Raw genomic sequence first — 12,487 nt, forward strand, 5'->3', positions numbered from 1 at the left:
GTTTGCCAACCTGAAAATGCCCCATTTATCCCGACTCTGTTTTCTGTTAGTTAGCCAATCCTCTATTCTTGCAAATATATTACCCCCAACACCATGAGCTCTTATCTTGTGCAGTAACCTTTTATGTGGCATCTTATCGAATGCCTTTTGGAAATTCAAGTACACTGCATCTACTGGTTCCCCTTTATGCACCCTGCTTATTACATCCTCAAAGAACTCTAATAAATTTGTCAAACATGACTTCCTTTTCATAAAACCATGTTGACTCTGATTGCATTATGTTTTTCTAAATGTCCTGCTATTACTAATGTATTCTAGCATTTTCCCAATGACAGATGTTAGGCTAACTGGTCTATAGTTTCCTGCTTTCTGTCTCCCTCCTTTCTTGTATAGAGGTGTTACATTTCCAGTTTTCCAATTTGCTAGGATCTTTCCAGAATCTAGGGAATTTTGAAAGATTACAACCAATGCATCCACTATCTCTGGAGCCACTTCTTTTAAGACACTAGGATGCAGGCCATCAGGTCCAGGGAACTTGTCAGCCTTTAGTCCCATTAGTTTTCCTGGTACTTTTACTCTAGTGATAGTGACTGTTTTAAGTTCCTCCCTCCCTCTTGAACTTCTGATATTCTTGGGATGCTTTTTGTGTCTTCTGCTGTGAAGACAAATACAAAATACTTATTCAGAGTCTCAGCCGTTTCCTTGTTTCCGATTAATTCCCCAGTCTCATCCTTTAAGGGACCAATGCTTACTTTAGCTACTCTCTTCCTTTGTATATATTTGTAGAAGCTTTCATTGTCTGTTTTTATATTTCTTACTAGTTTACTCTAATTTCTACCTTTTTTTTTAGTCATCCTCTGTGGTTTCTAAAATTTTCCCAATCTTCTGGCCCCTCTGGACTTCTTCCTGAATTCCCCAGCATCACAGATATCAGTCTTCAGACTTGTGTCCCAGAACTAACCACACCTCTAGCCAAGCTATTCCAGTACAGCTACAACACTGGTATCTACCTGACAATGTGGAAAATTGTCCAGGTATGTCCCGTGTACAAAATGCAAGACAAACCCAATCCAGCCAATAACCATCCCATCAGTCTACTCTCAATCATCAGCAAAATGATGGAAGATGTCATCAACAGTGCTATTCAGTGGCACTTACTCAGCAATAACCTGTTCAGTGATGTTCAGTTTGGGTCCCTCCAGGGCCACTTGGTTCCAAACCTCATTACCGCCTTGGTCCAAGATTGCACCAAACAGCTGAAATCCAAAGGTGGAGAGGAGAATGACTGCCCTTAACATGCCTACAAGAGCAGGTCAGAAGCTGGGGATTCTGTGGCGAGTAACTCCCCAAAGCCTGTTCACCATCTACAAGGCACGAGTCAAGATTGTGATGAAATACTCACCACTTGCCTGGATGAGTGCAGCTCCAACAACACTCAAGAAGCTCGACACCATCCAGACATAGCAGCCTGCTTGATTGGCATCCAATTGACCACCTTAAACATTCACTCCCTTCACCACTGGCGTACAGTAGCAGCAGTGTGTACCATCTAAAAGATGCACTGTAGCAACTCGCCAGGGCTCCTTCAACAGCAGCTTCCAAACCTGTGACCTCTACCGCCTAGAAGGACAAGGGCAGCAGATGCATGGGAACACCACCACTTGCAGGTTCCTTCCAAGTCACACACCATCCTGACTTGGAACTATATCAATACTCCTTCACTGTCACTCGGTCAAAATCCTGAAACTCCTTCCCTAACAGCAGTGTAGGTGTACCTACACCACACAGACTGTGGCAGCTCACCACCACCTTCTCAAGGGCAATTAGGGATGGGTAATAAATGCTGGCTATGCTAGGGATGCTCACATCCCATGAATGAGTTTAAAATAACATTTATGGTGTGCTGATTCCTAGCACTTAATTGTCTGTAAGATCTCTAGTGATTGAGAAGAGCTGAGCTCTTTCCGATCATTAGAATTCAAATGGTAGTAGAGCACACTGCTGAGTAATTTTATATACTTTGCTCTTTAAAGTTTCAAGCATAGTGATTTCACTGCACAATTTTCAATTAAAAGATGCTTTTACACAGTGCCTCATCACATCTCCTAGAAACATTTCAAAATGTGTTACATAGCATGAATTACTTTGAAATGCAGTGACTAATGTTGTGGGGAAATTATGGCACTCTTCACACACAGCAAGATCCCACAATCAGTAATAGGATGTATGTTAACCTGTTTTGGGGATTGATCAAGATACATTGGATAGGTCATCAGGATTCCCTGTTCTTTTTCAAATAATGCCATGGGATTAGTAACAACCACCTAAACAAGCAATCATTTATCATCCCAGTCTGGCATTTCTGAGAATCCAGCACTTTCCTCGTGCTGCATTCAGTCAACATACACTACTTGTTCAAGTCATGGAATGGGCTTTAAACCAACAACCATATGACTCAGAGATGAGATTGCTAACAATTGAACCAATCTGACAAAGATTATATATTCCAGGTGATCTCATCATCATTGCTAAATTTTTGGTTTCTATGGAATAAGCAGCATTCATATTTGTTGTTAAAGATCACACCAGGCATGCAGTATAACTAGGGTATTAATAATCCTGTTGACTTCAGTACTAGCTGATAATCTGGTGTCTAATAGTAAAATACAATGGGCGGAAGATTCTAAATGGTTTGAAAAAGTGGCACTGGACATAAAGGTAGATTTAAAAATGGCTATTAAATAAAAATGTATCAGGTATTGAGACTGCAAATGGACCAAGAAACATGAACTAAGTGTCATCCTGTCTTGGGAACTGCTTGCATCAAGCACTTGTATAAGTAGGTTTTGACTACTTATTCAGAATAGTACATCCTAAATTTTGTACAGATGAATATGACTACATTATATATTGCCTTCTATTTGAATATTGTGCAGTTCCATCTGTCTGGATTGGAAAAAGTGGTTTGAAACCATGTAGTAACAACCTGGGAATGTATACAAAGAGCACTCAGTCTAGTCTGTGTCAAATACCAAACACTTTATTTTATAACTGATATATATTCAGGTCTTTACAATATATACATATTGCACATGTTAGCTGGAATGTTTATAAATCTTAATGTACAGTGACTAATGACATTAGCTTGTATATTTCTGTACAAATGACACTCCACTTGTTAGAGAAAAGATAATTGCTCACAAATTTTTTTTCAGCCCAGAGAATGTAAACCATAACCAACATTGTACTAACCTAACAGTGTAGTTTTAAAATATTAAATTTTGTAAAGACAAAGGCAAGAAAATGTCATGCAAACCATAACTTAAACCTTGGGGTACAGGGTGACCCCAAGCATTCTATTATATCAATATTTTGCTGTGTTATGACGCAGCAAATGGTTTTAAACTGCATAAGCATTACATATGACAAGTAAAGATAACCAGCACTCTGAAGCATGAAAAAATCCTACAGTAAATTTAGGATACATTAGCCTTGTCTTGAACAGTATCTGAGTGTCTCGATGTTTAATACAAAAGAATGTTCCAAACATCATTTGTTGAACAGGCAGCATTACACAGAAAAACAGTGAAGTGTTATTATTTTCTCAAATGTTCAGCCTTTGTAACATTGGCAGTTATTTATATGAATGTACAGAATTACAGAAACAATGTTGACAACATACAAAATGCACATTAAGGAGTTTATGGAGGTAATCCATCAGTTTGCAAAAATAAATCTTTGTTCACAATGGAATATGTTATAAAGGTATTGAGATCAATGTGTTTCCCTGTTGTTTTCCAAGGCACTTTTCTTGGTTCTGGGGATATCTTAATTTATTGTTGTCACCTGTAAAACAAGATTGTTGCATTTTTTGTACTCTCAGGGATTTTGGGTTTAAAAAGTAGAATGAGTTCTTTTCACATTGTGTAAAAAGCCTGTCACATGTTTATCCATGGAACCTGATCTGGCTTAACTGAATTTTATAGATTGGTTCATGAGTGTGTTTGTTTCTTAATGCTATTTAAGTTCTGAAAATGGAAGCAAATTCTGGTAATTTTCACCATTACTGTGGAATTGTGCATATACGTAGGTACCTTATTTTATTTCGTGTTAATGCTTTGTCAGGGCTCACTTCCATAGAATAGAGTGCATCATTAGATCAACCACATGGTCAGACTTCTGCTGTTGCTGTAGTCAGACCCCAAATAGTTCCATATTACTATGGCGCATGAATGGATTGGAAGTGTCACATGTACCACAAATTTAGTAGCTATTGTTCAGTGCTTTACACTACCAGTTCCAATACATAAAGTGCACTACTGTGCATTTAAATCCCAAAAGTATGATATATTGTTCCAGTCCATGTATTGTAGCTATTTAACAACAGAAGTTGGTTAAATATTGCACTCCTGTGTTAGCTGTCAGTTTGAGTTCCTAATTTGCCGACTACTCAGCTTGCTTGCCAAATGTGGGCGGCTTTTATCAGCTACACAGCTATATGGCAGTGTGGCATGACAACTTAAGCAAAAACAAGCCTATTTGTTGCATTTGAATTGTCCTTCCATCAAACTAATGTAATTATTGCAACTAAAATTCGTGGTCAAACCCATTACACCCTCCCGGCTAAAAAGAGTGGTAGTGGAGCTCACCAAAGATCATCATAACTGGAATTCTAATTGTGTATCACATTCAAAAAATTATATCCCTACTGAATATTATAAAGCTTAGTGAGTGGAAAGAATGATGAAAGAAATTTATTGTTTTCTCGCTGAATATTGCACTACCTAAAACAATATTCCCATCTCTATTCCTAAATGCTCCTGAATCCCACCTCATATTTATCTTGCGAATGATAGTATCTGCACCGTGCTACAGAGACCTGAAGATGCCGGAATGGAAATAAGTCATGGACTTGATCCCTGTTAATTTTGTTCAAATGTGAATGGTGATTACTGCTTGTTTCCTTCTAGGATACATGTTCTTTAGGTATCTTATGCTATGTCTTTTCCTAACCCATGCATTCGAGCACTCAATGGCATTGTGTGTGTCGCTGATTAGTGAGATAGAAACGTGGAAGTTCAATGTTCAGTCGATGGCAAACTAATTACTCAGGGCTGGATCTTCGACTTTCAAGATGCGTAGGCCGACCTATTGATTATAAAGCTATGTAAAATGATGTCTGCACCAATTGCTGCCATCTCTATTAATCTTTAGTTAAGCAGTAGCCATGGCAATTAGTGTTGCCGTGTATAGCACAGTAAACCATCAAGATGGAAAAACATTGCCAAGAGGCCGTTAATACCGAAACGATTTTCATTTTGAGTAATTATCTAATGTATTTTGGGGACAGTTGTAAAGTTAAAGAGGATGAAACTAGACTTCTACCGAGCATAGATTTTCTATAGTACTCACACCTTGATACAACAGCTATCAAATATTTGGACAGTAATTTTAAAATTCATATGAATTGATTACACTTCCAAAAGATGTTTGAAGTATATTAGAGCTGAATTATTTGCGGACCTTTATAGACTAAATAGGAAACTTATAAGATAAGCTGAACGGAAAGTAGCACGGGCGGATTTTACTGGTAACGATGTGACATCCATATGAAATGGATGCGAATTAAAGTGCTGCATTTAGCAGCTAATCGATGTTGGCTGAAGGGCAGACCTACACTTGAGTGTATGGTCTGCATATAGTGGCTGATTATGTAAATTGAAAATGTATTACTAACGGAAAAGCTCTTTCTAAAGCAGCATGTCCGGACTACCATACTAACATCTCCTCCCGCCCCCAAAAATGACAGAACAGAAACTTTAGGATGTCCGCCTCTCCCAGCAAAGCTGTTTAAATATCATAGGAGGAGGTCAGTAAGTTAATAACACTTACCATTAATGGAATTTAGCCTTTCACACACATTCGACTGACTGCCAATCTTGTGAGAAGTCTGGCACACCTTTTATAATCTATAAGAGAATAGCAAACATCGTGTATAAACACGCGATCCGAAATCCGCTCACTTTCACATAGATTGTACGTCTTTACATGAGATTTGGAGACAATCCGATAAGTATGGTTAGATCTTTGAGATCTGATCAGTTTCCCCTTGGCCTCTTTGATAAATCGCTGTATTCTGCAAGCATATTTATTTCATTCTCATTAAACATATATAAATTGACAGTACTGTTAATAGGAATCTCTACGTTCCATCCATGCTGAACTATTTATGAAATGATTGAGGATTTCCGTGAATCCAGAAGGATGTAGGTATCCGGATAGGTCAATTCTATTTTTGCGACCTGGTTTTGTAAAGTGTCTGCATTTTCTAATTTACTATTCCAGAAATAGTACAAAACGTTAACATTTTCTCAAATGATAAAATATGATCTGAATGCGACCGTAGTGTAATTTTCATGCTAATAATTTTTAAGCTCTTGGTTAAAAGCATGAGTTGTACGTGTGACTTCCATGTCAGTGCAGTATAGATTTTGGTGTCCTTGGCAGTCAACCTTTCAGGAGATTAACTCGGCCCCATCTCTCAACTGGATCGAATTAAGCTGCTACTTTTTGGGGCTTGCAGTGGGGATCTCAGAATATAGTTTACATTGAGCCCATCGAAAATTGTCTTTGCAGCAACTCACCACTGCCATATCAGTGCAGTCTAGACTTCAATCTCCGTTGCCTGTATGATTGTGGTAAAGCACGCTCCTTCCCAATAACTGACGGTTCACCACAAACTGAAGTTTAAGACATGGTGTCGAGCAAGCAGTGATTGGCAACTGGAATTCGTTTGTTATCACACTGCTAACTCTCAGACTTTCAGGTTTGCTTCCCCTGGAGCTGCGCTGACTTAATTTGTCATACCCGTAGAAACTGCAGATTCGTGTCAACTTGACACAACTAAACTCTGAGAATGGAGTTCCAGTCCTGTCTCCAAAAATGAAACGTGCCCCTTCCCATGTGTCAATCGCCAACCTGTTATTGGGATGGTGCCATGAGCGAGACTCGATCTGAACAGCTACGACCATTTGGAATGTGTTTTTGTGACATCTGTACCTAAATCAATACAAACTGGCCTCCCTGCTAGACTCATGCAGGTTCGGTATAATTCAAACTTCAAGTGAAAACTATTGAGTCTGGATCCCATGACCCCAGTAATGAGCACCCACTACATCAACAAGTCCTGATAAAAAGCCGTCAATCTGAAAGGTTTACTCTTTCTCCACAGATACTGTCTGACCTGCTGAGTGTTTCCAGCATTGTTTTTTTTTCCAGATATCCAGCGCCGCAGTATTTTTCTTAAGTTTACATTTTTAAAAATGCACTTTGGGAAAACGCTAAAAGCAAATTAAGACTTATGCCCAAATCAATCACTTTTACAGTAAAATGCAGCCCTGCCGGTCTGACTGGAAAGCGAGAACAAAGAGGATGGCACTTACATGCTGGTATGGTGCAATCTCTGGTGTTGTGGTACAGCCGATGGAAGTGTTTGCTGCATTTGGGGCTGAAATAAAGAGGACCTGAAAGAAAGCCAGTAACCGGTTAAAATTGGCCGATACTCATCAAGTAAAAGACCACACAGCAAAACTGAAAGAGCCCTTACCTGTTAAGTGTTTTAAAAATTTGTCTTTCATCTTCCTCAAATCTCTGGGTACTATTTCTGTTGGAATACAGATATGTATTAATGACATTGTTGTGATCAAGTTAACGCAAATAAAATCACCAAATTTTGCCATGTAGATGCTTTAACGATGTTTACACAGATCTTTTGGGATGTGTATTGGAGTGATGGTTTCAGTTTGTTCGTTCGACAAGCAACTTCATAAATTAATGACTTTAATTAATGTTCTCGCCAACCATGTGGCAGAGAACCAGATCTGCAGAGAATGCAGTTTACAGGAACGCTGAACAGCGAAACGGCAGCACTTTCCATTTGTTCAAATGTTAGGAGACCATTCAGAGTGAATTCCGAAAACTCGAATTTATGGAAATTCGGAACAATTCGGTTTAAAGTAGGGAATCACAGGGATCACGATGTAGCTTCCAATTTTGTAATAGCGGACTTTTTTTAAAAATTGCTTCATGATATTTTGGAAGGATCACACTCTGTTTATGTATCCCTCTCTATCGGTCCTAAACATATAAACAAATCTAAAAATAATGAAATTATTAAATAATTAGTCCGACGGCAGTATGATACACGTAAAACGTTCCTCGTCATGTCGCCAGCATGAAAAGACAGCATTAGACAGTTTGTAGCGCTGTCGTGATTATATAACTCAATAACACCGAATCTCCAACTGATCTGAAAACCAGACGGCCAGTGTCCTCAAGTTCACCCTTGCTAGTTTGCATCCATTCATAAAATGTGCCTAGCTGCATTTGTAATGCATTGCCGCTTCGTTTTAGTCTCGCTGCTTCCCTGTATTCAGCTTCACTTGACATTCAGTGTTCCACAAACTCAGCGCCCCCTTTCACCATCTCTATTCTAAGATCAGAAAGGCGAAATAGACTCCTTGACCGTTCGCGGTCCCATGGGACAACAGCAATATTAATACCCAGATCCCAATATCCTACCCCGGGGATCCATTAATTTAACGCTCTTTTACAGGTTGTATAGCGTAAAAGATAAAAATGTATTGCCATCCATCATTAGTAACATGAAAATATCATTGGTAGATTGATAAGTACAGAGGGAACAGCATGAATCAATGGACTAAAAGCACTTACCAACCCTCTCCTCCTGATGATAGACACCATTGTCAGGTAATTCCTGAGAATCAAAAGTATAATCGACAGGTTCTGGGAAATAGTTAACATCATTGGTTTCCTCCTCGTGGTGCTTGTGTAACTGATTTATGATTTCCAATATGAAGTTAAAGAGGGTTTTGTTGTCCCGTAACTCCGTGAGATCTGTCCTCTCTTTGCAATATCCAGCTGTGATTATTAGAAGTACAAGTCCAAAGAATAACGGCGACCTCAGTCCGTTCATTGCTATTGAAATCAGATTAAAGCCTCCCAACCTCTACTCGGAGCACTAAAAGAGAAAAGAAAGCAGCATGATGATCTTTCACAGCTTTGTTAGATAACCTGCACGGTTATACCAAGCCACTCACTCATAACTGCGCTCTTCATTTTCATTTACTGTAATTACTTTCTGGTTTTACGGGTTTGGAATTCAAACTCTACTCTGGTTTAAGACCCCATTAAGACCGAATGCAAGCTTGTTGGGATTGTTATTAAATGCGCATATTATTGCTCAGTATCCTCGCCTAAACTTTTAAAAGAGATGCACATTTGGTAAAAATCGCAAAAAATGCATACAATTCTACTGTTGTTCTGCCGTTTTGCAAGAGATGGCTGGTAAACCCAGAAAAAATAGCATCCAGCATGTTCCGCTTTGCCCAACTGCGGCAACATATTTCAAAGTAACATCTGTAGAATCTACATGTTAATTTCGAATTAAAATAATTTCATACATTTACCTTTAAACGGGGTTCACCAAATGTATCCTGATTCCTCTCCTTGCAACTCGTTTGCCTTTTTATTTCTGTCACCGTTCAGAAAAGGTAGAGACTTGCTCACAAAATAAATAATTTCTCCCGGTGTGCACTTTATTCCATAAACTAGACCATTTCAGCCGTGCCTCCAAGCGCAGGCCCTTATATAGTATATGATGCATGTGGTAGTTCAATATGATATTATCGACTTGAGGTGGGTGGTAAACAATAAAAGTCCACTTGGCAACCTTTGTTCGGTAACTTTCGTTAGATCTTTCCCAGCCTTTTACTGACTATTTGCAGACGTAATCGGTCCCACCGGATTACCCCGGCGTGTCTTTAATTGGAAACGTGTTAACGCTGTTTGAAAAATACATCCTTCCCGATCAAGCACTCCTTGAATTGCATTATTTTCGTCAGCCCGGATGATGATGAGATCGTCTCTGACTGACAGCGCTGCGTGAATACCAGGAACTTTTTTTTCTCTCCTTTTCCCTTTCTTAAGTCAGGAAACCGGTAACTGACATTATATTCCTGTCAATTGCAGTTTATTTGATATGATTTGTGATAAACATGTTTATTTCTCCAAGTTTAATTTCCGACGTGGCAAATTATTGGAAACACAATAATAGTTCAAGTCGGCGGGAAATATCTATATATATGTAACTATGCAGTTACTCCGCCGTACACATACAGCTACTTAAAGGTGGAATAATATTGATATTATACCCTAACGCAAAGCCACTCAGAGCTCCTGCTTCTGAAGGCAAACAGGGCGCAGTGGTCGGGGTAGCTGGTGTAACTTCTTGAAATCTGATTCTCTTTCCATTTCTATTTACTCAAAACGTGTCTACCACTCCCTTCAGGCTAAAACAAATACTAAAGTCGGATCAGTTGTTTGGCCAACACGAAATGGTGGTTTTAATGATTTAAAATAACTTCCTATTTATTATAACTTGATAATGAAGGTTTATTTCCCCCCTTACTGCGTTGAATGTAGATACATCAAATGTGAAATTCGAGAAAATACACGAACGGTAACGACAGGCATTCTATGGAGGAGAAAACTGACAACAGCGCCATTCAGCGACTGGTGAGAGTCTTTCAATTGACTTTTGCGTTGCAAATCATGGGGACGGATTCACAGTGAGATTCTGTTTCGGCACAGCCTTTCAATGCGAACTTCCACCGCTGGTGATCGACAATGTCCAAGTTATCCAATTGTGCCGTTTAAGCAACAGTTGCATAATATATAGAAGAATTAATTGCCGTAGAAAATCCCCTTTGAGGGAATATTTGTGTCCAAGGGTCCGCAATACTAACCACTGGAACCACCCGCCTTTAAATGCATTGTTTACCAAAGAAAAATGTTGTTCTTAAACAAGGTTTGAAGGTAACGGATCTCTGACCTTATGTTGTATTAAAATGTTGATGACTAGCCTGCTTCCTCCCACTAGATGCCACTCATTCGCTTAATATATATAACATGAGTCACAATGCAATTTTACCTTTTGGTTTTGTAGCAACCTTTTCAATAAATCATTGTATGATTCAATTGTCTGTTGATTAATTTTGGTGAAAAGGTTCAAGTGAATAAAAAGGATGTAATGTCAGTAGAAAGTAGTAAAAAAAAAATTAACCTTGATCTGAGTGTTTTAACTTCTCAAAAAATGGGATCATAAACATGACCAAAGTTTTTATGGAATAAGGCTTTACTAAATTCCTTAATTAGGAACCTAGGCATCTTTTCTGAACTTCAGCATCAAATTGAAAGTTGACGATTTTATTCCAGGTCAGAGGAAAATGTCAAAAGATTTTCTGCACTATTGACCAAAGTGAATAGTGTGGCGTCAATCTACTTTGGTGCTTTCTTGCTGGAATTCTGCTCCTGGGGTATTTGCACTTTCCCTGTGCTATATTTTTCCATTGAGTAATATTTATGCAGCAATGATCAACTGAGTTGTAGAGATAATGATTTATTCTCTATATTTATTCTCTGTATAGCTCCGTTATCCTATGGTTGTCATAGCTCCTCTCTTTTTTCCATATAATCGGGGAGGGGGGTGGGGTATGATCATTTTAAAACTAAATACAATATATATAGATAGACTAAACATAATTCATTTATTCAGGACCATTATAGTATGTATATTTTTATAACTTGTGGGGATACCTCTAAAAAGTTTCTTTTTTACTGTGGAGAATGGAAGTTCACAATATGAGAAATAAAATGAAAAAATTGCGAACACTGGAGATCTTGAATAAAAGCACACAACACTAGAAATATAAAGCAAATCTATTAGCATCAGAAAACAGAAAACTTAAGTCATAAAAGCAACAGCAGCAACATTTATTTATGTGGCACCTTTAGCATAGAACAACATCCCGAGATGTTTCACAGAAGTGTAATAAGAATACAATGGATGCCGAGCCAAAGAAACAGATATTAGAAGGGATAGCCAAAAGCTTGGCCAAAGAAGTGGGTTTTAAGTAGGGCCTTAAAGGAGCAGAGAGAGTTGGAGAGGTTTAGAGCGGACATTCCGGAGTGTAAAACATAGATGGCTGAAAGCACAGCCGCTAATGGTGGGTTGAAGAGATTGGGGGTGAAAAGCACAAGGGCCAGAATTAGAGGAACACAGAGTCCTCAGAGGGTTTTGCAGGTTAACATTTTGCGTGGAGACTCTTTACTAGAACCTGAGTGCACTGCAGATTTGGAGAAGATCTCTTCTATTAGACAGGCTCACATCTCTTGGGCTTTATACTGGGCTTAGTATAGTTCACACTTAGAATTTTATTAATGCAGAGGAGAAGCTGCACTTCTGCCAGCTTTCTCTTAACATGGAAAGTAAGCCAACTTGGAGGGAAGCTCTGTGCATGTATCATGGTACTCATGCAATGGTACTATGCTCTTTGCAGCATGTGTCCTACAGTACAACTTGGGACTTCCTGCTGTATGTTATCACACTATATGTGTATCAATTTTA

General features: G+C 38.7%; 2 protein-coding genes across 4 annotated transcripts in view; one reads left to right on the forward strand and one right to left on the reverse strand.

The window, feature by feature from the left end:
• acp1 (acid phosphatase 1) overlaps positions 1–11,058 on the forward strand; it is a 102,312-nt gene extending 91,254 nt beyond the window's left edge. For 2 of the 3 annotated variants that reach the window (XM_068022079.1, XM_068022070.1), the window contains exon 5: positions 10,504–11,058. In XM_068022079.1, coding sequence (XP_067878180.1) covers positions 10,504–10,600 — 97 coding nt within the window. In that variant the 3' untranslated portion in view covers positions 10,601–11,058. The remainder of the gene's footprint in view (positions 1–10,503) is intronic. The other variant, XR_010971012.1, reaches the window with a different exon arrangement.
• On the reverse strand, positions 3,070–9,977 carry alkal2b (ALK and LTK ligand 2b). The gene is made up of 6 exons (XM_068022093.1): positions 9,489–9,977; positions 8,734–9,040; positions 7,607–7,663; positions 7,443–7,523; positions 5,893–5,969; positions 3,070–3,846 (listed from the first exon to the last, which is right to left on the reverse strand). The coding sequence occupies exons 2-5, from the start codon at positions 8,993–8,995 to the stop codon at positions 5,905–5,907; spliced, it is 465 nt and encodes a 154-aa protein (XP_067878194.1). The 5' UTR covers positions 8,996–9,040; positions 9,489–9,977; the 3' UTR covers positions 3,070–3,846; positions 5,893–5,904.
• Positions 11,059–12,487: the final 1,429 nt, after the last annotated feature.

This window comes from Heterodontus francisci, chromosome 3 (genome assembly GCF_036365525.1).
Source record: "Heterodontus francisci isolate sHetFra1 chromosome 3, sHetFra1.hap1, whole genome shotgun sequence".
Lineage (NCBI taxonomy): Eukaryota > Metazoa > Chordata > Chondrichthyes > Heterodontiformes > Heterodontidae > Heterodontus > Heterodontus francisci.

What these genes read in the sequence shown, in the direction of transcription:
- alkal2b (XM_068022093.1), bottom strand. Translation starts at nt 8,995, where the DNA reads ATGAACGGACTGAGGTCGCCGTTATTCTTTGGACTTGTACTTCTAATA. An exon ending in TCATCAGGAGGAGAGGGTTG is followed by an intron (nt 7,664 to 8,733) that starts GTAAGTGCTTTT and finishes GTATTCCAACAG; the next exon opens with AAATAGTACCCAGAGATTTG. An exon ending in AGATTGCACCATACCAGCAT is followed by an intron (nt 5,970 to 7,442) that starts GTAAGTGCCATC and finishes ATTCTCTTATAG; the next exon opens with ATTATAAAAGGTGTGCCAGA.